The 22392-nt window shown below is 48.6% G+C and overlaps 1 protein-coding gene across 2 annotated transcripts in view; it reads right to left on the bottom strand.

Annotated features, from left to right (window-relative positions):
• The window catches only part of PRDM15 (PR/SET domain 15), a 59274-nt gene that overhangs the window by 30231 nt on the left and 6651 nt on the right, over nucleotides 1-22392 (bottom strand). For both annotated transcript variants that reach the window (XM_070466804.1, XM_070466805.1), the window contains exons 2-8: nucleotides 16712-16757; nucleotides 16092-16185; nucleotides 14541-14694; nucleotides 12052-12304; nucleotides 3147-3248; nucleotides 2607-2831; nucleotides 1032-1152 (exon numbers count right to left, since the gene is read on the bottom strand). In XM_070466804.1, the coding sequence (XP_070322905.1) occupies nucleotides 1032-1152; nucleotides 2607-2831; nucleotides 3147-3248; nucleotides 12052-12304; nucleotides 14541-14694; nucleotides 16092-16185; nucleotides 16712-16748 (986 nt within the window). In that variant the 5' untranslated portion in view covers nucleotides 16749-16757. The remainder of the gene's footprint in view (nucleotides 1-1031; nucleotides 1153-2606; nucleotides 2832-3146; nucleotides 3249-12051; nucleotides 12305-14540; nucleotides 14695-16091; nucleotides 16186-16711; nucleotides 16758-22392) is intronic.

Here is a 22392-nt window from a genome sequence, read left to right on the forward strand (position 1 = left end):
CTACCCTGTTTCATATCTTCCCTGAACCTGATTTTTTCAAACTTCTTCTCCCTATTAAATGTGTTTCTAGCAGTAAGTTATAGAAATCCTCTGGGCAATAAGACAGAGCATGAATAAGTAGGTCATGCTCACCATTTCTGATACTCTCTGCTCTGTTTTTGCACAGCTTCCTGGACTGTCTAGGACCAGGCATGCTTTGACACTGAAGGACGCACTCCAAAAAGGACCTGAAACACTGTCACTGGCTTATTCAACTTCAGGGCAAAAAATTACTAATAACTAAAATATAAACATTTTCCTCATTCATAAAAAGAAGAGAAATGCAGAATATTAAATTTATAGAAGTTCAGATACAAACTGTTCCATCATAGCAGCCTTGTTAGACACAACACAAGTATCAGCTGGTGGACGAGTGGATGAACCAAGTGCGGTCCTCCTGCATGATGGAGTAATATTCTGACTTAAACCAGACGGACACTCCAATACCAGCTACAATATGGATGGACCTCGAGAGCATTACACTAAGTGAAGTAAACCAGTCACTAAAGGACAACCAGGTGTGATCCATTTATACGAGATCCTGAGAGACACGAGTACCTCCTGTAAGGTCTTTGCAGAGACAGAAAGCAAAATAGTGGGTGCCAGCAGCTGGAGAGGGAGACTTGGGGAGTTAGTGTTTCATAAGGATGGAGTTTCATCTTGGGGAAGATGAAAAAATTCTGGAGATGGATGGAAGGTTGCACAAAGACGTGAATGTATTTGAAACCACTGAACCATACACTTAAAAATGGCTAAGATGATAAATTCTATACCATGTGTATTTTACTACAATAAAAAGGCTTTTTCATCTATTTTCACAGAGGCTGCACTAGTAACTCCCTGAGCTCCAGAACCTTCCTGCTGCTCCCCATGCACAGGCATTTCTCATAAGAAGTAAACCATCCCCTCCCGTCAGGCTTTCCCTCTGAAATGGATTAGCCGCCACACGCCTTTGCCCGTGAAGCCAGGCCGAGTGCCATGCTGGGACTTACTTTGGCACCGAGCTGGTGTCGCTGGGGGTGGCGGCCAGCTTTCCCAGAACCAGCTCCATGATCCGCTCGTCTGGCGTCGCAGTCACGGGCTCGACCTCAGTCATGATCTCTGTCACTTGCTCTGCAAGAAGGGGATGAGACAAGCTGTGTCACGGCTGGGGCCACGGACAGAACACAGCTGAACCCAGACGCCAGGCCCAAGGGGCCACAGCCAGGCCGATGCCCTAGACACGGGTCACAAGATTGACAGAGGAAAAAAACCAGCAGTACTTTAGAATCCACACATTTGCCTGCAGATTGAAAAAAGCAAAAAGTTATTTTTAACTCAAAACTGGAGTTGGAATCGGTGATTCTTTTTAAAACCACAGGAATCATGACCCTACTTCAATCCCTTTTCATACCACCTAAAACGAAACACTTTGATATATAGTACGGTCTTATAACTTATTAAATTCATCCTGACAGAGATTTAGGAATATTAATTTCTGTAATTACACAAGTCATCGTGAGTACATTCAAAAGCAAATAATCATTTTCTGTAAGAGTTAAATATCAAATGACCATAGTAATAGGGACCCAGGACTGACAAATGAAATACGGTAAGATTACACAAAAAGATTTATCTACTTCACCTACTATGTGTCTTCCTAATGCAACTAATAATTAGTGAAATAATAATAAGCTTTTCACTTCTGTCTTTTTTTCTTGTTTATAGAGAAGTACGGAGACTGTCCAGGGGAAGCTTAAACCACCTCTCCTGAGAATATTATCTGAGGGCTGCTCCTCTGAATTCTCTTTAATTCTGAGAGAGAACAAGAATTTCTTGTCACTCAGAAAGAAATCCTGGGCTACAGGCAGACAGCAAGAAGAAAAACTGCCCAGTGGGTGGTCAGTGAGGAAGGCAGTGAGGGGGACTCACGAGTGTCTGAGCATCAAGTCTGGTCCTTACATTACAGACCTCCCAGGAATCTGGTGGCACTTCTGGTGAGGCCATGAGGGTGGAGGGGACATGGCCTCGTGGGGACCCCTCAACCGAGAGACCAAGTTCTCTTCAAACTCAACTGAAGCTACTACAGAGTCAGAGTAACACCTTTAGCCATGGCCCAGAGCGCAGCCGCATACCCGTAGGGAGCAGACGCTGGAGCACCCACATGATGGACCAAAGGAGAGTGGGAAGCCCAACGTGGGTCTTCTCCACACGTGGCCTGCAAGATGCTGAGCTCCCAGGATGGGCGGCTGAGGAGATGGAAATGTTCTGTCCAGACCGCCTACACTGGGGAAGCCGCCTATCAAAGTTCACAGCCCACGCACTCTACCAACCGCACTGGGAGTAAGCTGTTCTCGAAAGAGCTGGTTCACAGCAAGAGAAGGGCTTACACAGCACCTCCACGTAGACTCCGGACCAAGTTTTCCTGCCTGCCAACGAGGCAATGTGGCCTCAGGCCCCTCTCCGCTATCAGCACGCCTCCCCCAGGACCACGCCCCCAAGATGGCGCCTCCCAGGACCACGCCCCCAAGATGGCGCCTCCCAGGACCACGCCCCCGAGATGGCTCCTCCCCCAGGACCACCCTCACCTGCTGGCTCCTTGCCTTCAACAATGACTAGAGGCTGCTCTGGTTTGGATGCTTTGGGTTTTCTTCCCCTTCGAGGCTTTTTCTTCTGCTCTTTGGTGGCACTGACAGTCTTGGGAACCTCAGTAGGTTCCCCCCGGGGCACATCTGCTTCCTTCTCCGGGGCTGATTCCTGCTGGCCAGCTGGGGCGCCGCTCTTGGATTGTTCCAAGTGGCCCAACAGGTGCTCTGCAGAAGATGCTTATGATGAGTCCACCAGGCTGAACACACTTAGGCCACAAAAACAGAGACAGCCCCCACTACCCTCCTTCCCAACTGAACTACTCTGCTGACTGGCGGAAAGACAACAAGATCCCTCAGTGCCAGATACGCAGAGGACTTCAAGCCGAAGCGCAGATCCCTGGGAGGAGGCCTGCAGGACACAGGCCAGGAGCGGAGCCAGGGGAATCCTGACATCCTCGCCGACAGAAGTGACAATGTGCGTCTGGGCGAACGCATCCAGGGGCTCCCTGGCGTCCGGCCCAGCAGGCGCCTGCCCCTTACCATTCAGCAGCTGCAGCTCCAGGAAGGTGGCTGAACACACCTTGCACACCCACTGGCTGGGCTCTGCCTCCACTGGGGTGCTGTTCTCTGGGGTGCCTGCAGCTTCAAAAGACAAGGTGGGGGGAGAAGGTCCAGAAGTTCCTCTCTGTGCTGCCCAGCCCAGTGGAGGGCGCACCTGCCCCATAGGTGACAACTGCCTTCTCTTGGGAGCAAATCCAACCCTCCAAACACTGTTCTCAGAGTTTTACCCACAGGGACTTGTTCATGCCCGTGAGCATCCCCATTTCACAGATGAGGAAACCGGGCACAGAGAACTGGAACCAGTCTGACGCAGGGGTGTCACCAGTCAAGGAAATGTGTCCTCTTCACAGAAGCCAGTCCAGTGGGACCAGATGCACACCCCTCCACACACACTGATGACTTCAGGGGGGGGGGAAAAAAAAAGGCATCCTACAGCCCACAGCAAATTCCCTACTCTCACTGGCTCACGTGACAAGAAGGAGCGAACCCACGATAGTTAGGCCCCATGCCCTGAGTCCAGTTTCACCATGGCTCCTGCCCAAGCACTGTCAACAAAACTTTTGCAATGACAGAAATGTTCTGTAACTGCCTTGCAGGTGGCAGCCACACGTGCCCAGTGCCCCTGAGGAACTGGACTTCGGCTTTTACTGCATTTGAATTTAGGTTTAAATAACTGCCCCGGGGCAGGTGCTTGTGCTGGGGGGCAGTGCCTCTAGCCCTCCTGGTACCCCCACTGGAGTCTGGGGCGGAGGAAGATGACCAGGGTCCATGGAACACAGGGGGAAATCCTGGCTGGGTAGACTCTTTAAAAAAAAGTACTGATGTTCTTGTGAGTCCTTAGGGATGTCATAGAGAAGAACCTTTGTTTTCTATTACAGGTGGCACTAGTGGTCAAGAATCCACCTGCAAAGCAGGAGACGTGAAGAGACACAAGTCCGATCCCTGGGTTGGGAAGATATCCTGGAGTAGGAAATGGGAACCCACTCTGGTATTCTTGCCTGGAAAATCCCATGGAGAGAGGAGCCTGCGGGCTGCAGTCCACTGGGTTGCAGTCAGACATGACTAAAGCGACTTAGCACATAAGCACCCACAAGTTAATCACTAAAGGGATGTTGCCTATAAGCTTAAATTACACATCATGACCCATCCCTGGGAACCCTGCCTCTCAGGTAATGAATAAGCTGAAACACCTTTGTTTAGCTCACAGGAAACATCCTGACCAGGCTCACCTGTGAATGGCTGCAGGAAGGAAGAAATTAACACATCCCCTCTGGAGGCTGACTGGAACCAGGAAATGCTTGCCTTCATTCCCTCCCCTTTTAGTACAAAAGAGGCCTGAATTCTAACTCACAGAAGATGGTTCTTTGGGACATTGTTCCACTATCTTCTCGATCTACTGGCTTTCCAAATAAAGTGGCTGTTCCTGCCCCAACAACTGTCTCTCAATTGACTGGCTGCTCATACAGTGAGCAATATGAGCTTGGATTCTGTAACAGGGACGTTCCAAGTCAATGTATGTTCATGATATCCTGGCCCAGGAGACTGATTTCTCTAAACCCCACGTGGCAGCCTGTTCAGGGCTGGGCAGGGGCCACCAGCTCTCACCACCACCTCCACTCCTGTCTCTGTGCAGCTTGTGTTGACACTCAGGACCCATTACAACAGCCATCAAAACACACTGGGGCCACCCACAAAGCAAGACCCTCTGGGACTGGGACTGCACATGCCTTCAGTTACCAGGAAAAAGCACACCTCTTTCTGTATCAAAGACCAGCAGTAAGCCTGCAAAAGATGGAAGGAAAAATGGAGACCACTGCTACAACTATTTGCGAAAATTTTCTGAGTCTTTGTCAGATAACAAGAGATTAGAAATGTAAGTCGATGTGAAATTTTCAATTATACCAAAACTCGAAGAGAAAGAGCAGAGAGCGAGCAGCACGGAAGCAGCGTATGGACTCAGGATGTGCCCTCCGGCTCAACCTCTGCTCTTGCCCACACCTGCTCTCTGGGGAGTCCGTGGAAGAGCATCAGGAAAAGATGGGGGCAACTGAAACCAAAATCCCGTATCTCACTCACCTTCCCCAACACACATGGTCTAAAGAGGGCGGAGTACTCTTGCACAGGAGAGTTTCAGAGAAGGAGGCTGAGGAGGGGTGAGCGGGCAGCGGACACTCAGGACTAAAGGCAGCTCCTTCTAACCCAAATGAGGTGCAGTCACTGGACCACGAGGTCCCCACCCAGGAGCGGAATTCACGCTGACCTGACCTGGGGCAGGAAACCTTTCTCTTCAGCCTGATGTCCGGAAGTGGGGCCGACAGGACCAACTTGAAGAACCAGTCATGACTGCTGTCCTCTCACTGAGGGCAGTGTTCTATTTCACAAGAACTATCTTAAAAGGTAAAAATTCTGAGAAAAAAAAATATTAGCCAACAATCAGGAGGCAACTCCTGATCACAATAACGCATGTCCAACGAGAGAGATGCATCTATGCAAAATGAAATGGTGCTGCGGGGGAGAGGCAGTGATGACACGGAAGGCTGCCAGCAGACAGTAACCAAAACAAGTGATGAAGATCAAACACGTGGTGTGTCAGCATGCTAGGCAGGACCTCAGCCACACAGAAACGCACGGCTGCTTAAACAATGGAAGAGAAATGGCATTAAGTACAAGGACAGAGGATGGATGCTGGTCACCAGGGGACGGGGTCATACAAGAGAACCTTCTGGGGTGATGAGAATATTCTATCTTTTTTTAAAAAAAACAAGTTTGAATGTTTATTTTTTAATTTCTTTGGCTGTGCCGGGTCTTAGTGGCATGCAAACTCAGTTGCAGCATGTGGGATCTAGTTTCTTGACCAGGGATCGAACCCAGGTCCCCTGCATTGGAAACAAGGAAGCTTAACTGCTGGACCACCAGGAAAGTCCCAGACCATTCTCTATCTTGACTGCAGTGGAGCTCAGGCAACTGTGGACATTTGTCCAAACTCTGATACTGCTCACTAAAATCACTATTTTATTGTCTGAAAACTATATGCCCACTATGCTGGTTTTTAAAAACTGCTAGAAAATGCCAAGCAAAAATGCCAAGAGTCGTTAAGATGGTGATGTTATATGTAATCAAGAAGTTCCTCAAGTGTTAGGAAATGTATTTATAGCTCACCTCTTTTACTAGGAAAATGATTTTGAAAATCTGACACTGACAGCTGACTCTAAACCCTACACGCCTGCTGGCTGAGACCGCGAGGCTTCCTGGGCCGCCTCCTTCATTGGCCAACAGGCCCAGGTGTGTGTAAAGAAGAGAAATTAACCTTCATGGATATTCAATGAAAACATGTGATTAGGAAAGTAAATCCAGTACCAGGGAAAAAAATATATAGATTAGGTTTTGAAAGAAGTGTGTGTCACTGCTCCTTCAGGTGGAAGGAAAAATACTTCCTTCCGTATTTAAATGTCTATTCTGGCAAACTGCAAACTGGCATAAAATCTGTGTAATTATTAATAGCGCCCAATGTTCTTAGAAGCCCAGAGGTGGAGTCATGGCTATCCTGGTGTTCCTGAACGAGAGCAGTCAGGACAGGGTGGGGAGGCAGATGTTCTAGACGACACGGTTCCAGGCTGATTTCATTAAGATCTGTTCTATCAGATTCAGGCCTCAATTAAGAAGCTCTCCTACAGGTTAAAAAAAAAGCCAACAGGACAGCTGTCACTCTGATTGTTGTTCAGTTGCTAAGCTGGGTCTGACTCTTTGCAACCCCATGGACTGCAGCACACCAGGCTTCCCTGTCCTTCACTATCTCCTGGAATTTGCTCAAATTCGTGTCCACTGAGTCAGTGATACTATCTAACCATCTCATCTCTGCCACCCTCTTCTCCTTTTGCCCTCAATCTTTTCCAGTATCAGCATTTTTTCCAATGAGGTGATTCTTCGCATCAGGTGGTCAAAGTACCTGGGCTTCATCTTCAGCATCACTCCTTCCAATGAATATACAGGGCTGATTTCCTTTAGGATTGACTGATTTGATCTCCTTGCAGTCCAAGGGACTCTTGAGAGTCTTCTCCAGCAGCACAGTTTTAAAGCATCAATTCTTTGGCACTCAGTCTTCTTTATGGTTCAACTCTCACGTCCAGACTGGAAATACCATAGCTTTGACCATACAGACGTTCATCAGCAAAGTGATGTCTCTACTTATTAATATGCTGTCTAGGTTTGTCATAGCTTTCCTTCCAAGGAGCAAGCACCTTTTAATTTCATGGCTGCAATCATCATCCGCAGTGACTTTAGAGCCCAAAAATATAAAATCTGTAACTGCTTCCACATTTCCCCTTTCTGTTTGCCAGGAAGTGATGGGACCAAATGTCATAATCGTAAGTCTTTTGAATGTTGAATTTTAAGCCAGTTTTTTCATTCTCCCCTTTCACCTGCACCAAGAGGCTCTTTAATTCCTCTTCACTTTCTGCCATTAGAGTGGGATCATCTGCATATCTATGGTTGTTGATATTTCTCCTGACAATCTTGATTCCAGCTTGTGCATTCATTCACATGATGCATTCTGCATAGAAGTTAAGTAAGCAGGATGACAACATACAGTCTTGTCACACTTATTTCCCAATTGTGAACCAATTTGTTGTTCCATGACTGGTTCTAACTGTTGCTTCTTGACCTGCATACAAGTTTCTCAGGAGACAGGTAAGGTGGTCTGGTATTCCCATCTCTTGAGGAGTTTTCCAGTTTACTGTGATCCACATACGATCAAAGGCTTGAGCACAGTCAATGAAGCAGAAGCAGATGTTTTTCTGGAATTCCCTTGCTTTTTCTATGATCCAACAAATGTTGGCAATTTGATCTCTGGTTCCTCTGCCTTTTCTAAATCCAGCTTGTACATCTGGAAGTTCTTGGTTCATGTACTGCTGAAGCTTAGCTTGAAGGAATTTGAGCATTATTTGCTAGCATGTGAAATCAGTGCAATTGTGTGGTAGTTTGAACATTCTTTGGCACCGCCCTTTGGGATTAAAATGAAAACTGACCTCTTCCAGTCCTGTGGCCACTCCTGAGTTTTCCAAATTTGCTGGCATATTGAGTTCAACACTTTCACAGCATCATCTTTTAGGATTTGAAATACCTCAGCTGGAATTCTGTCACCCACACTAGCTTTGTTTGTAATCATGCTTTCTAAGGCCCACTTGACTTCACACTCCAGTATGTCTGGCTCTAGGTAAGTAACCATACCATCATGGTTATCTGGGTCATTAAGACCTTTTTTGTACAGTTCTTGAGTGTATTTTTGCCACCTCTTCTTAATCTCTTCTGCTTCTGTGAGGTCCTTAGTATTTCTGTCCTTTATGGTTCCCATCTTTGCATGAACTGTTCCCTTGATCTCTCCAATTTTCTTCAAGAAATCTCCAGTCTTTCCCATTCTATTATTTTCCACTACTTCTTTGCACTGTTCATTTAAGAAGGCCTTCTACCTTTCCTTGCTATTCTTTGGATCTCTGCATTCAGCTGGCTATATCTTTCCCTTTCTCCCTTGCTTTTCGCTTCTGTTTTCTTAGCTACTCGTAGAGCCTCTTCAGACAACCACTTGGCCTTCTTGCATTTCTTTTTCTTTGGGATGGTTTTGGTCACTGCCTCCTGTACAATGTTATGAACCTCTGTCCATAGTTCTTCACTAGCACTGGCACTCCATCTACTAGATCTAATCCCTTGAATCCATTTGTTACTTCTACTGTATAATCATGAGATTTAATTTAGGTCATATCTGAAAGGTCTAGTCGTTTTCCCTACTTTCTTCACTTTAAACCTGTATGGCAAAAACCACTACAATATTGTAAGGTAATTAGCCTTCAACTAATAAAAATAAATGAAAAAAAAAATTAAAAATTTAAAATTAAAAAAAAAGCCTGGATTTTGCAGTAAGGAGCTCATGATCTGAGCCACAGTCAGCTCCTGGTCTTGTTTTGCTGACTGTATTAAGCTTCTCCATCTTTGGCTGCAAAGAACATAATCAATCTGATTTCGGCATTGACCATTTGGTAATGTCCATGTGTAGAACTGTCTCTTGTGTTGTTGGGAAAGGGTGTTTGCTGTGACCAGTGTGTTCTCTTGGCAAAACTCCGTTAGCCTTGGCCCGGCTTGCTTCATTTTATACTCCAAGGCCAGACCTGCCTGTGCTCCAGGCATCTCAGACTTCCTACTTTGGCATTCCAATCCTCTATGATGAAAAAGATACCTTTTTTTTGGTGTTAGTTCTAGAAGATCTTATAGGTCTTCATAGAACCATTTAGCTTCTTCAGCATTAGTGGTCGGGGCATAGACTTGGATTACTGTGATATCGAATGGTTTGCCATGGACATGAACAGAGATCAGATCATTCTGGAGTTTTTGAGATTGCATCCAAGTACTGCATTTCAGACTCTTGTTGATTATGAGGGCTAGTCCACTTCTTCTAAGGGACTGTTGCCCACAGCAGTAGATATATATAATGGGCACCTGAATTAAATTCACCCATTCCCATCCATTTTAGTTTACTGATTCCAAAGATGTCAATGATCACTCTTGCCATCTCCTGTTTGACCACATCTAATTTACCTTTATCCATGGATCTAACATTCCAGGTTCCTATGAAATATTGTTCTTTACAGCATAGGACTTGACTTTCATCATGAGACATATCCACAACTGAGAACTGTTTCCACTTGGCCTAGCTGCTTCATTCTCTCTGGAGCTATTAGTAATTGCTCTCCACTCTTCCCAGTACCATACTGGACACCTTCCGACCTGGGGTCTCATCTTCCAGTGCCATATCCTTTTGCCTTTTCATACTGTTCATAGGGTTCTCATGGCAAGAATACTGGAGTGGTTTGCCATTCCCTCACCCACTGGACCACGTTTTTGTCAGAACTCTTCACTATAACCCATCCGTCTTGGGTGGCCCTGCACACCATGGCTCATAGCGCCAATGAGTTACACATGCTCCTTTGCACCAACAAGGCTGTGATCCATGAAGGAGAAACTCCGATATGGGGAGATAACCTCTGGGCCGGCTTTGACCCTGAGTCATGAGGCCTGTGCCACCCTCCAGGACACAACCGATAAGGCTAGACCCGACTGACGCGCAGTCTGGGCTGGTCACATGGAATACGGAATCCAGGACACGAGGAAACCAGGTCAGGAAGATGCTGGTGACCCGGGAAGCAGTGGGGGAGCTGGCTTCATCCCACCCACTGCGGGTGCCTCTGGGGGGCAGGGCCAGGTACCCAGTTTTAGCAAATCCAGAGGGTGGGTCTAGAAGCAGTCTGGTGAAAAAACAAGGGTCTCTCCAAATTCCTTCTGTCCCCTTTCCTATCAAAATAAAGGCCCATCAAGGCCAGTGTCCCTCTGCAAATATCCCTGTGAAGATGTAATCTCTCTGCTGCCATCAGGCCCCCTGTGCAGCATCTGTCTCTCCTGGGGGACTCCCCAGAAGCTCAGCACACCACCACCTGCACCCAGCCTGCAGCGACTGAAGGAAGGCCCTGGAAATTCACGTCTACCCAGGGCTCTGGCTACGGGCTTTGAAAAAGTAACCAAGGCAAGGCAGGTGAGACTGGATTTGGGTGGTCCTAAACCCAGTGACTGGTGTCCTCATAGGGAGAGGACCCAGAGACCCAGGGAGAGATCCCGGCAGGGACGAGGTGATGCAGCGACCAGCCAAGGATCGCCAAGGGCCATCAGCAACACCAGAGCTGGAACAGGGGCCAGGAAAGGACCCTCTCTCCTGACCTCTGGAGGAACCAGTCCTACCACACCTGGATCCTGGACTTCAGGCTTCCAGACTGTGAGACTGTACATTTCTCTCATTTAAGCCCTGACCTGTGGTCCTCTGACAAACCGTGTGGGCCACCTCACGGACCCCTCCCTCCTTGATACTGCTGGGCAAGCCCACTTGGAGTGGCTATGATGCAGGGGTCATGGGATAGCCCAGAGCCCCCCAAACTTGTTACCCCTCTTGCCCTACCAAGCCATCTGTAACCCACAGTGCTCAAAATGAAAGAGATCATTTCCTTGTCAGAATCCTGTGGTTTGGGGTCAGGAGGAAAGTCAGTGTCTGCTTCTCCCCAGAGGAATTATTCATCTTAGAGGCAGCCACAGGCGTGTCTGCCCCAGGCAGTCCCAGGTGGGGTATGTGAAATCCCATTCACCCAAGTCACAGCACCACGTGTAACAGCCATTCACAAGGTCAGGTGGGGAGGACATGCACCCAAAGGACCCACAATGGGGGTGGAAAAGACTGAAGTTCGCCAGCCCCTCACAAGGTCAGATGCCCCAGTTCGGGGTGGCAAGCCCTGCATCTGATTTGCTTCTCCAGTACAATGCAGGTGAAATCACAGGTGCCCACTAGGTCTTTCTCTGACCCCCCACACACACATACATATGCGTATACACATGCATGGACGTGCATACACACACACACACACACAGACACACACACACACATACACACCCCAACCTCTAGGAGAAGGCTGCTAGAGCCAGAATCCAGGTTCAAATCCTGATTCCTTCACTCTCTGCTCTGTGACTCAAGGCAGGTTTCTTAACGTCTCTGTGCTCCATTCCCTCTGCCCAAACCCTGGGACCATAACCTGACCCCAGAAGATGGGCAGGTGAGTGATGTGGGAAGCCAGAGGACCGAGCTGGGAATGGAGTTGCTGCCAGCAAGTCTGGCCTGGGGCGAGCTCTTCTAACAGCCTCTCAGGCCAGGCAATCAACAGGCAGACCAACCAACCCATCCACATTCCCCACCCCTGCAGGCCTGCCCAGCCAGACGCCTCTCGCTGACATCAGACTGCTGTGCGAGGCAGGGGCAGCAGGACAGTGGGCAGGCTGGGGGCAGGGGGCCACCACATACCCTGGAGCCCAGGGCAGGCCTGCCTCAGCATGGGCTTGTCCATCCTCTTGGCGTAGAATGCTGCATACCACACACGCAGCTCGGTGCCCGGGGGGATGTCCCGGGAGGTGGTGAAGTACACGTCGCTGCCATGCTGGAAGGCCGTCAGGTTCTGGTGTCCCGGCTCCGCTGCCGGCCGCACCAGCATCATCCAGTTGCAGTCGTCCTCGTTGGAGGTGTCGAAGCACACGGGGTGCCCGTCCTTCTGGAACACCTGCGGGGGGAGCGCAGTCCACCACAGGGCCGGGTGGGGGCTGGTTATCCACCGGTGTGTGTGTCAGCGTGCACACGTGTCTGTGTGTGTGCAAGGGGCTGCTGAGTGACCAGTCTAGACACTGCCACATCAGTGGCCAAACAGGGCACTGTACGGGCCTGTTCTACATTGATGGGAGGGCAGCCGAAGACCCCGAAACAGGTCAGGCTGGTCACAGGCAAAAGGGAAGCAGGAGGCACAGCTAAAGGTCAGGTGTCACTGGGAGACCTGAGTTCTCAGGTGGGTACTGGGACGCCTCATCTCCACCTGTGGTCCAGGTGGGTACCTAGTCACATGTGCTCTGCTCCTGTCCCAGGATGCACAAGAAAGGCTGGGCTCTACTCCCAGGTCAGGAGTTCTCAGGAGCCCTGAGTTCTATGCATGGTCCTGTTGGGAATGAGGACACCTAAGGTCTACCTGTGGTCCAGCTGTAGAACATGGACTCTCAGTTCTAATCAGTTTTCAAGTGGGCAAGAAGACACCTGAGTTCTACTCCTGGCCCAGGGTGTCACTGGAACACCTGGACTCTATACCTCGGACAGGTGTATCAGGACACCTGAGTTCTTCTCCCAGTTCTGTTGCAAGTATGTTCAATGACTTTGGCAAAGTTCCTCCATCTTTTTTTTAAAAATTTTAGTTATTTATTTATTTATTGACTTTTTGGCCATTCCAGGTGGCATGCAGGATCTTCATTCCCAGATCCAGGGAATGGATCTGTGCACCCTTCAGTGGAAGTGTGGAGTCTTAAGCCTAGACCATGGAAGTCCCATTCTTTGATCTTTATAAGCTGTGCCTTCATCTAAAAAGCAGCACCACCACTTTATGGATGGAATGCAGGCAGGGACAAGGAGGAGAAGCTTGAATATTTTGAAGTTCAAAGTAACCACATGGAATAGGGGGCTCCCGTCCCCTATTTTCTGATGCAACTGTTGCTTCCTCATTAGAGAAAGAAATCTCCCTTCTTCTCCTGGCTTTTCCTGTAGGGGCTCCCCACTGCTAAGAGCTAGAGGCCCCCCTCTGAGGCTGGAGCCCTCGGAAGCAAGAGGAGGAGGTGAAGGGGGCTGCCAGGTGCCTGATGCCCCCCAGTCGGTATAGGGGGTGCTCCCAGTTGGCCTTGGCCTCCTTCTGTGGACATAAAGGTGCCCCCAGCACCCAGGTGCCCAACCCTGAGCTTGCACTGGAACAGCTCAATACCAGACAGAGACCCTTGGAATCTTGAGTCACCGAAAGAAACCGAAACAGGCACAAACAGCTTTTTCAAAGAGGCCTTGGCCAACCATGGGCCCACAGCTATTATGCCCATCAGCCCCGGGTCTCTTGACATCACTCCTGCACATAAAACAGCCTTTCTTTCTTTCCTTTCTTTGTAAACAAATCAAGTCCCTTTCCTTTCTCTCCGCCATGCTGAAATCTGCCTTATAAACTCAGTTCTCCGAGGACTGTCGAGTCCCCACAGTCAGCTGGATCATCTCTGTCCCAAAACACTTGGGTCTCTGCTAAGGGTCTCCAGGGAAGCTTGCGTCTGGGGCTCTCTGCTGCCCGACCAGCGCCTGTTCCTCTCAGTTTATTTCATGGGTGTTTCTGAAGGCTGGCTGCGCTGAGCACTCTGGGCATGGGGCCAGAGCTGTGACCCATACTCACAACCCCACCTCTGGGGGTCTCACTTTAAGTGATCAAGTCCTCCCTGTGATTTTCTTCCATTTCCTTTTTCTCCATGTCACATAGAAGCCATCACCTCCCCGTCTGATGTGCTTTTCAGAGCTGCCAAATTTTGCACTGGTCTCTCATCAACACAAAACATTTTCCTTTCGAAAGAGCCTTGCAAAGTTCCCTACACTCCGCACAGGTGTGAAATCCCCATGTGGTCCTGCAAATTCCACAGAAAGCCCCTCCTACAGCCTGCACTGGGCGGGGGTGGGGTGGGGGGGGTGGGGGGTGTGGTCCACTCTTGCATATGTTTTAAATACACTTTTCTGAGTTTTGCAAAATACTAACTTAACTCATGCTCTTGTAATATAAACTTTAAAAAAAAAAAGAGAAACACTGTCTTGGAAATTCAGCAGAACTACAACACCAAGAGCTGTCTCTGAGATGTTTATAAATCACTGAACTCTTCAGTGAGCATTGCCCTTGCCCACCTGCACGTGAGGAAGGTCACAAACAAGCATGCCACAGCCCCCACCGGCCCAGCGTGTACCTTCAGTGGAAACGCGGATTCCTTCTCCCATTTGGCGACGCGTCGCGACTCAAATGGGCCGAACTGCGTGCGCTTGACGAGCTGGGTCACGGCAAACACCCCCTCAGCTCCGTCTTCCAGGCGTCTGATCTCCAGGTTGGAGGGAAGGGATGACCTAGAGATGGAACGAAGCAAGAGAGTCTCGGCCCCGAGTGCCCACTGGCCAGGGTGCCACCCTCACCAGGGGCAGAGGGTTAGGACGATGGAGAAGGTCGCTCCTGCTGGCCCCAAAGCAGGTGATGGAGGGGCACTGACTTGATGCGTTTATACTCCCCACCCAGGAGACAGAGCCAATGCTCATGTGCACACGTACACGTACACACACATACACACCCTAAGTGTGGGCCCCTCTTTGATGGGCCCACAGAGAGGGAGGGAGGACCAGAGAGAGACCATGAAGAGGTGGAAAGGACCACGGGAATGACAAGAAGTGCCAAAGAGAGTGCATTTCGAAGACCAGAAGAGGGTTTCCCGAAAGGCTGTACTGGGCTGGGTTCTTCATGAATGTGGCCTTTTTAAGTCAACTCAGGCAAAGTTAAGGAGAGGACACGTGTATCCCGGTGGGGAGAGGAAGGGAGGCACGTTGGCAGGGACCTAGCGTAAGCCAAGACCAGGGCATGCCTGACCCACGTCTAGGGTGGGACCTGGACCCCTCACAGGAGCAGCAGGAGGCCAGCTGAGACGAGGAACCCATCTGGGAAGGACCAATGGCTCCCACTGGAGCTTTGTGGGCAACGGGCAACCACTGAAGGGTCTGGAAGAGAGCTGGTCAGATCTGTGCTCTGGGCCAAAATAGGAATCTCTGCTCTGCACAGGTAAGTCACAGTCAAACCAGTGGAAGCTTCTACAAACAGCAGTGATAAGATGATAGCGTGAGTGCCGTCCGAGGGGCCGTCCTCTCCTCTTTACAGATGAGGCAACCGAGGTGCAGCGAGGGGCACATCTTGTCCAGGTCCACACAGCTACTACATGGCAAACAGGGCTGCGACCTGGGGGCCCCCCAGGGGACACAGTCCCCCGCCCCCGGGGAAACATGGACCGGCAGAGCCTCGGAGCCCCTGCACCAGATCTAGGTGCTCGTTCAGCAGCCATTCCCCCTCTGCCTAGCCACCTGCGCTCACTGCCCACGGCTCCAGCCCCCAACCAGGCATGCGTCAGACAGCAAGCCTGGGTGCGAACCACAGGGGAGACTGAATGGGCAGACCTACAACCTCGGCCGTCGTCACTTCGTGTATAAACCAATTCAGCACCCCAGTGGAACCAGGTACTAGATAAAAGGCATTGACCGAGACGCCTCCTCGACACGCCCTGGCTCATCCCAGGGGCAGGTTACCAGCTCGCAGTGGATGGAGATCTCTGATGGCATCGAATGAGAGGACGGTCCCTCTCCTCATTGGCTGTCTCCTCCCTTTGTGCAGACACCGAGGTGGCCAGGCTCTCGCCACAGGTGACAGACAGACAACCCCCTTTGACCGGCAGGATGGTAGAGACAGCTGGAGGGGGGTCACTCACCTGGCCCTGCTTAACACGAAGGAGTCTTTGACCATGACCACCGGGCCCAGCTCAGGACATTCAGAGTCGTGGTACTGGCTGCAGTCCTCGCACCCTGCAAACACACATCCCGGCATCAGGGGGGGCATCAAGAGGGGAGGGAGACACCCACAGAGCATCCTGCAGCCTGGGGGTGACCCAGAGCGCTCCCCACAAGTGCAGAAAGACAGCAACAAAGGCCACGTGCCCCCCAGGAGAAAAACCCAGCTCCTTGGCACGCTGGAAGGCTGACCGAGTCAGCTCTACGGGGATGCAGGACAGGGTCTCTAAATGAGAGGAAACGAAAACTCACCAACATAACCTGTTTCTCATAAATCTAACATGTCAGAAACCCTTCTAAAACCCGGGGTTACCTTTCTGAGTCTGCTGCCACCCCTGCCCCAGTGCCCTTTGGCGGGAGTTCTGGGAAAGAAGATTCTTTGAAAATCGGACCCAGTAGCACATTTCATGTCATACACCATGGTTCTCAGTAACAGGTAAAATCCCATCTAAAAGGAGACAGCTTTTCTCTACGCAAAGACCAGACGTGCACGTGGCTCTACCTGCAGGTGAGGGCGGGCCACCGGCCCTGAAACACTTACAGATGAACATGATCTCTTCATTCCCATCTTCAGCCATTGCCACCACCTGTCAGGACACAGCGCCGCATTAGTGAGTAGCTTTGGGCCCAAGGCATTTTTTTTTTTAAATTTATGGAGTAAACTTGATTTACAAAGTGGTGTTAATTTCTGCTACATAGTGAAGTGATTCAGTTACATGTGCCTGCGTGCTGAGTCACTTCAGCCGAGTCCAGCTCTCTGTGACCCTGTGGACTGCACCCACCGGACTCCTCTGTCCATGGTATTCTCCGGGCAAGAACACTGGAGTGGGCTGCCATGCCCTTCTCCATCAGTTATATATACGATTCTTTCTTATATTCTTTCCCACTGGCACTTGTGATGATTCATACTTTTTGATTGGAGGATAACTGCTTTACGAGCTTGTGTTGATTTCTGCTGTACAATGAAGTGAATCAGCTATGTGTGTACATATATCCCCTCTCTCTTGGACCTCCCTCCCACCCCCATCCCACCCCTCGACATCACTGCAGAGCACCGAGCTGAGGTCCCTGTGCTTCTGGACCTGGAGTCTGTCACACAGAGTAAAGTCAGGAAGAGAAAAATTTCACATAAGAAGGCATATATGTGAAATCCAGAAAAAATGATACAAACGAACCTATTTCCCAGGGAGGAGTAGAGACAGAGATGTAGAGACATGTGAACACAGTGGGGGAAGGGGAGGGTGGGATGTATTGGGAGATCGGGATTGACATATATACGTTACTGTGTGTAAAACAGCTAGCTGCTGGGAAGATGTTATAAAGCCAGGAAGCTCAGCTGAGTACTCCCCTGGCATTTTTTTTTTTAAAGTATTTATTTATTTCGTTGCACCAGGCACGTGAGACCTAGTTCCCTGACCATGGATTGAACATAGGCCCCTGCATCGGGAGCATGGAGTCTTAGCCACTGGACGGCCAGGGAGGTCCCCCTCCATTGCATTTTTAAAGACAGTTCCTGCTCCCGTGGACGGAGGAGCCTCATAGGCTGCGGTCCATGGGGCTGCCAAGAGTCGGACATGACTGAGCGTCTTCACTTTCACTTTTCACTTTCATGCACTGCAGAAGGAAATGGCAACCCACTCCAGTGTTCTTGCCTGGAGAATCCCAGGGGCGGGGGCGCCTGGTGGGCTGCCATCTATGGGGTCGCACAGAGTCGGACACGACTGAAGCGACTTAGCAGTAGCAGCAGCAGCAGCTAATGGCCCCCTAAACCATATACAGAGACTGACTTTGTGATTAGAAAAAAAAATATTTTTCCATTTTGTTTTTTTGGTCACACCATGTGGCTTGCAGAATCTTAGTTCCCTGACCAGGGATAGAACCCGGGCTCTTGTAGTGGAAGCACAGAGCCCTAACCACTGCACAGCCAGGGAATTCCCTGACTGTGCTCTAAAGGCAACATGCAGGACAGTCCTCTTTATTATGGGATGGGTTTGAGCCTTGAAATGTTTCCTCACCCAGAACGATGTTGCTTTTAACAAGCCACGCGTGTGCACGGCTCTGGATTTAGGACACTGTCGTGAACTCTGGATTTCACCTTTCCCGAGCAGCCATCTGCTTCCATTTGTGAAAATGTTGTTGTTGTTCAATCGCTCAGTTGTATCCAACTCTTTGCGACTCCGTGGACTGCAGCACGCCAGGCTTCCCTGTCCTTCACTATCTCTCAGAGTTTTCTCAAATTCATGTCCATTGAGTCAGTGATGCCATCCAACCATCTCAACCTCTGTTGTCCCCTTCTTCTCCTGCTTTCAATCTTTCCCAGCATCAGGGTCTTTTCCAATGAGTCCACTCTTCACATCAGGTGGCCAAAGTACTGGAGTTTCAGCTTCAGCATCAGTCCTTCCAATGAATATTCAGGGTTGATTTCCTTTAAGATTGACTGCTTCGATCTCCTTGTGTCCAAGGGACCCTCAAGAATCTTCTCCAACACCACAGTTCAAAAGCATCAATTCTTCAGCCCTTAGCTTTCTTTACGGTCCAACTCTCACATCCATACGTGACTATTGATAAAACCACATCTTTGACTATACAAATCTTTGTCAGCAAAGTGATGTTTCTGCTTTTTAATATACTAAATTAGTCACAGCTTTTCTTCCAAGGTGCAAGTGTCTTTTAATTTCATGGCTGCAGTCACTCTCCACAGTGATTTCGGAGCCTAAGAAAATAGTCTGTCACTGTTTCCATCATTTCCCCATCTATTTGCCATGAAGTAATGGGACCAGATGCCATGGTCTTAGTTTTTTTAATGTACTGCCATCTAAAGAAAGCCAGTTTTCACGTGGCCACTTCTATTCTGCCTCCCTCACAGGACTGTGAACGCCTCCAGGGCAGCCTCGTCTCACACGACCTCTATCCTTCTCCACCTGCTAAACTCTGCATAACACCACATTTCTCACATTTCTCTCAGGGACTGAGGCACCACCTAACATCATGGAGAGGAGCCCTCCTGCTCTCCACAAAACCTTTATCACATCTGGTCACTTCTATTTCTGGTTCAACCTTGAGGTTCACCTCCATAGCAGGCAGCATGCCCAGGCCCACTACCTATATATTTGTGGGCAATCTGAACATGTTCATTCTGGGGTCTCAGACTCCTGACCCATAAAAGGGAAATTAAGATACCCACCCCATATAGTTTTGGGGGGAGTATAAAGTGAGATACACCTGGTGTGTGCCACTCAATAATAGTTCCTCTTCCCTCCCACCCCTCCATCCCCAATTAAGTCAACCCAATACATCCTTCCTGTATCCCACTCCTGGCCAAGACCATCTGTGGTACCATTTTGGGGAAGTATGCAGGCTGGCATACTTCCTGAATGCTGATTCCACATGCCCTCTGCCCCATTCCCATCCCCAGGAGCTATTAAAGGATGAACAGCAGACAATGCAAAGTCCAAATGAAAATGCAGATTTGCTGAGCACATAATTTCATGAGTAGAGTAGAGGACAGAGTTGAAAATTCTACCATGGAAGTCGACTAGTTACAAGGAAACAAGGTAGAGAGATGGGATTTCCAATTTGCCCTTAAAATGCCAGGAATCCATAACCAGGGCATATTTCCCCCCAAACACAGCACGGTACCTTCTTTTCCCGCAAACACTCCTTTACCTTACAAGACGTCTCAGGTGGCTCAGCATGTTTAACTTGGGGCTTCCTGCCTGATGGCCTGCACGGGCAGGGTCAGGGGTCAGTCTGGTATGTGGGTAGCAGCTGGTCACAGAGCAAAAGAGGAAGGACAAAGAGGAAGAAGCATGTGGAAACCCACTTTTGTGAGCTGCTGAGGTGCCCCCAGGGGCCTGAAAACCATCTGCCCACTGGCAGGAGCCCCCTCCGCTGGTCAATACCCACTTATGTTCAAGGAAGTTCTCGAGAACAGTCCCCAAACTGCAGCCAGATCATGGCAGAATACAGGGTTCCCACAAAGCTGGCAGCATCAGATGGTGCAAATGACGGAAACCACTCTGGTCTTTCTCAAGGCCTGATGTGGCCACCTGCCTCTGGTCTGGCCTCTCAAGGAGTCCACTTCCTGACTATTCTAAGTAGTCCTTCTATGAACACTAGGGTGCCAGAATCTTTCCGAATTACAGTTTTCTCCCAGGGATATACCCAGGGATTGCTGGATCATATGCTAGTTCTTAGTTTTTTAAGGAACCTCCATAGTTTTTTCCATAGTGGTTGTACCAATTGACATTCCCTCCAACAGTATGGAAGGGTGCCCTTTTCTCTACACCCTCTCTATCACTTGTTATCTGTAGACTTTTCAGTGATGGCCATACTGACCAGTGTGAAGTGATACTTCCCTGTAGTTCTGATCTGCATTTCTCTAACAATTAATGATGCTGAGCATCCTTTCACATGCCCATTGGCCATCCCTGGGCTTCCCTGGTGGCGCAGATGGTAATAGAATCTGCCTGCAGTGCAGAAGACCCGGGTTCGATCCCTGGGTCAGGAAGATTCCCTGGACAAGGGAATGGCTACCCACTCCAGTATTCTAGCCTGGAAAATCCCACGGACAGAGGAGCCTGGTGTGCTGCAGTCCAAGGGGTCACAAAGAGTCAGACACGACTGAGCGACTAACACTTGGCCATCCCTATGGCTTCCTTTGGCAAAATGTCTATTTAGGTCTTCTGCACGCTGTTTGACTTGTTTGTTTTTCTGTTACTGAGTTATACAAGCCATTTGTATATTTTGGAAATTAAGCCCTTGTCAACTGCATCATTTGCAAATGTTTTCTCCCATTCCATAGGTTATCTTTTCATTGTGGTTTCCTTCGCTGTGCAAAAGCTTATGAGTTTGATTAGATCCCATTCATTCATTTTTGCTTTTATTTCTATTGCCTTGGGAGACTAAGAAAACATCAGTACGATTTATGTCAGAGAATGTTTGGGCTATATTCTCTTCCAGGAATTTTCCGGTGTCTTGTCTTTATGCCATTTTGAGTTTATTTTCATGTGCAGTGAGAGACCATGGTCTAACTTCATTGCTTTACATGTAGCCATCCAGTTTTCCCAGTGCCAGTTGCTAAAGAGACTGTCTTTTCTCCATTGTATATTCTTGCCTCCTTTGTTGAAAATTAATTGACTGTAGATACTTGGGTTTATTTCTGGGCTCTCTACTCTGTTCCATTAATCCATAGGTTGTTTCTGTGCCATACCAAGCTGTTTTCATTAGTATAGCTTTGTAATATTATCTGGAGCCTGAGTTATGCCCTCAGATTTATTCTTCTTGCTCAGTATTGATTTGGCAATTCTGTGTCTCTTATGGTTCCATATAAATTTTAGGATTATTTTTCTATGAAATATGTCTCTGATCATTTGATACAGATTTCAATAAATCTATAGACTGCTTTGAGTATTATGGCCATTTTAACAATACTATTTCTCTAATCACAGGGCATGGGATATCTTTCCATTTCTTTAAATAATATTTAATTTCCTTTATCAGTGTTTTATAGTTCTCAGTATATAAGTTGTTCATTTCCTCGATCAGCTTTATTCCTATGTATTTTTTATGCAATTTTAAACAGAATTTTTTTTTAACTTTCCCTTTCTGATATTTCACTGTTAGTGTAAAGAAGTACAACAGATTTATGAATGTTAATCCTGTATCCTGCTACTTTGCTGAATTCATTTATCGGTTCTAATAGTTTTTGTTGTTGTCCAGTGGCTAAGTTGTGTCAAGCTCTTCATGACCTCATGGACTAAAGCACACCAGGCTTCCCTGTTCTTCACTATTTCCTGGAGTTTGCCCAAACTCATGTCCATTGAGTTGGTGATGCCATCCAATCATATCATCCTCTGTTGCCCCTTCTCCTGCCCTCGATCTTTTCTAGCATCAGGGTCTTTTCCAATGAATCAGCTCCTCCCATCAGGTGGCCAAAGTTTTGGAGCTTCAGCATCAGTCCTTCCAATGAATATTCAGGGTTGATTACCTTTAGGATTGACTGTTTTGACCTTCTTGCAGTCCAAGGGACTCTCAAGAGTCTTCTTCACCACCACAATTTGAAAGCATCAATTCTTCCGCACTCAGCCTTCTTTATGGGTCAGAGCTCACACCCATACATGACTACTGGAGAAACCATAGCTTTGACTACATGGACCTTTGTTGGCAAAGAGATATCTCTGCTTTTTATTCTGCTATCTAGTTTTGTCATTTAAAAAAAAA

This window comes from Odocoileus virginianus, chromosome 4, assembly GCF_023699985.2.
Source record: "Odocoileus virginianus isolate 20LAN1187 ecotype Illinois chromosome 4, Ovbor_1.2, whole genome shotgun sequence".
In the NCBI taxonomy this organism is placed as follows: domain Eukaryota; kingdom Metazoa; phylum Chordata; class Mammalia; order Artiodactyla; family Cervidae; genus Odocoileus; species Odocoileus virginianus.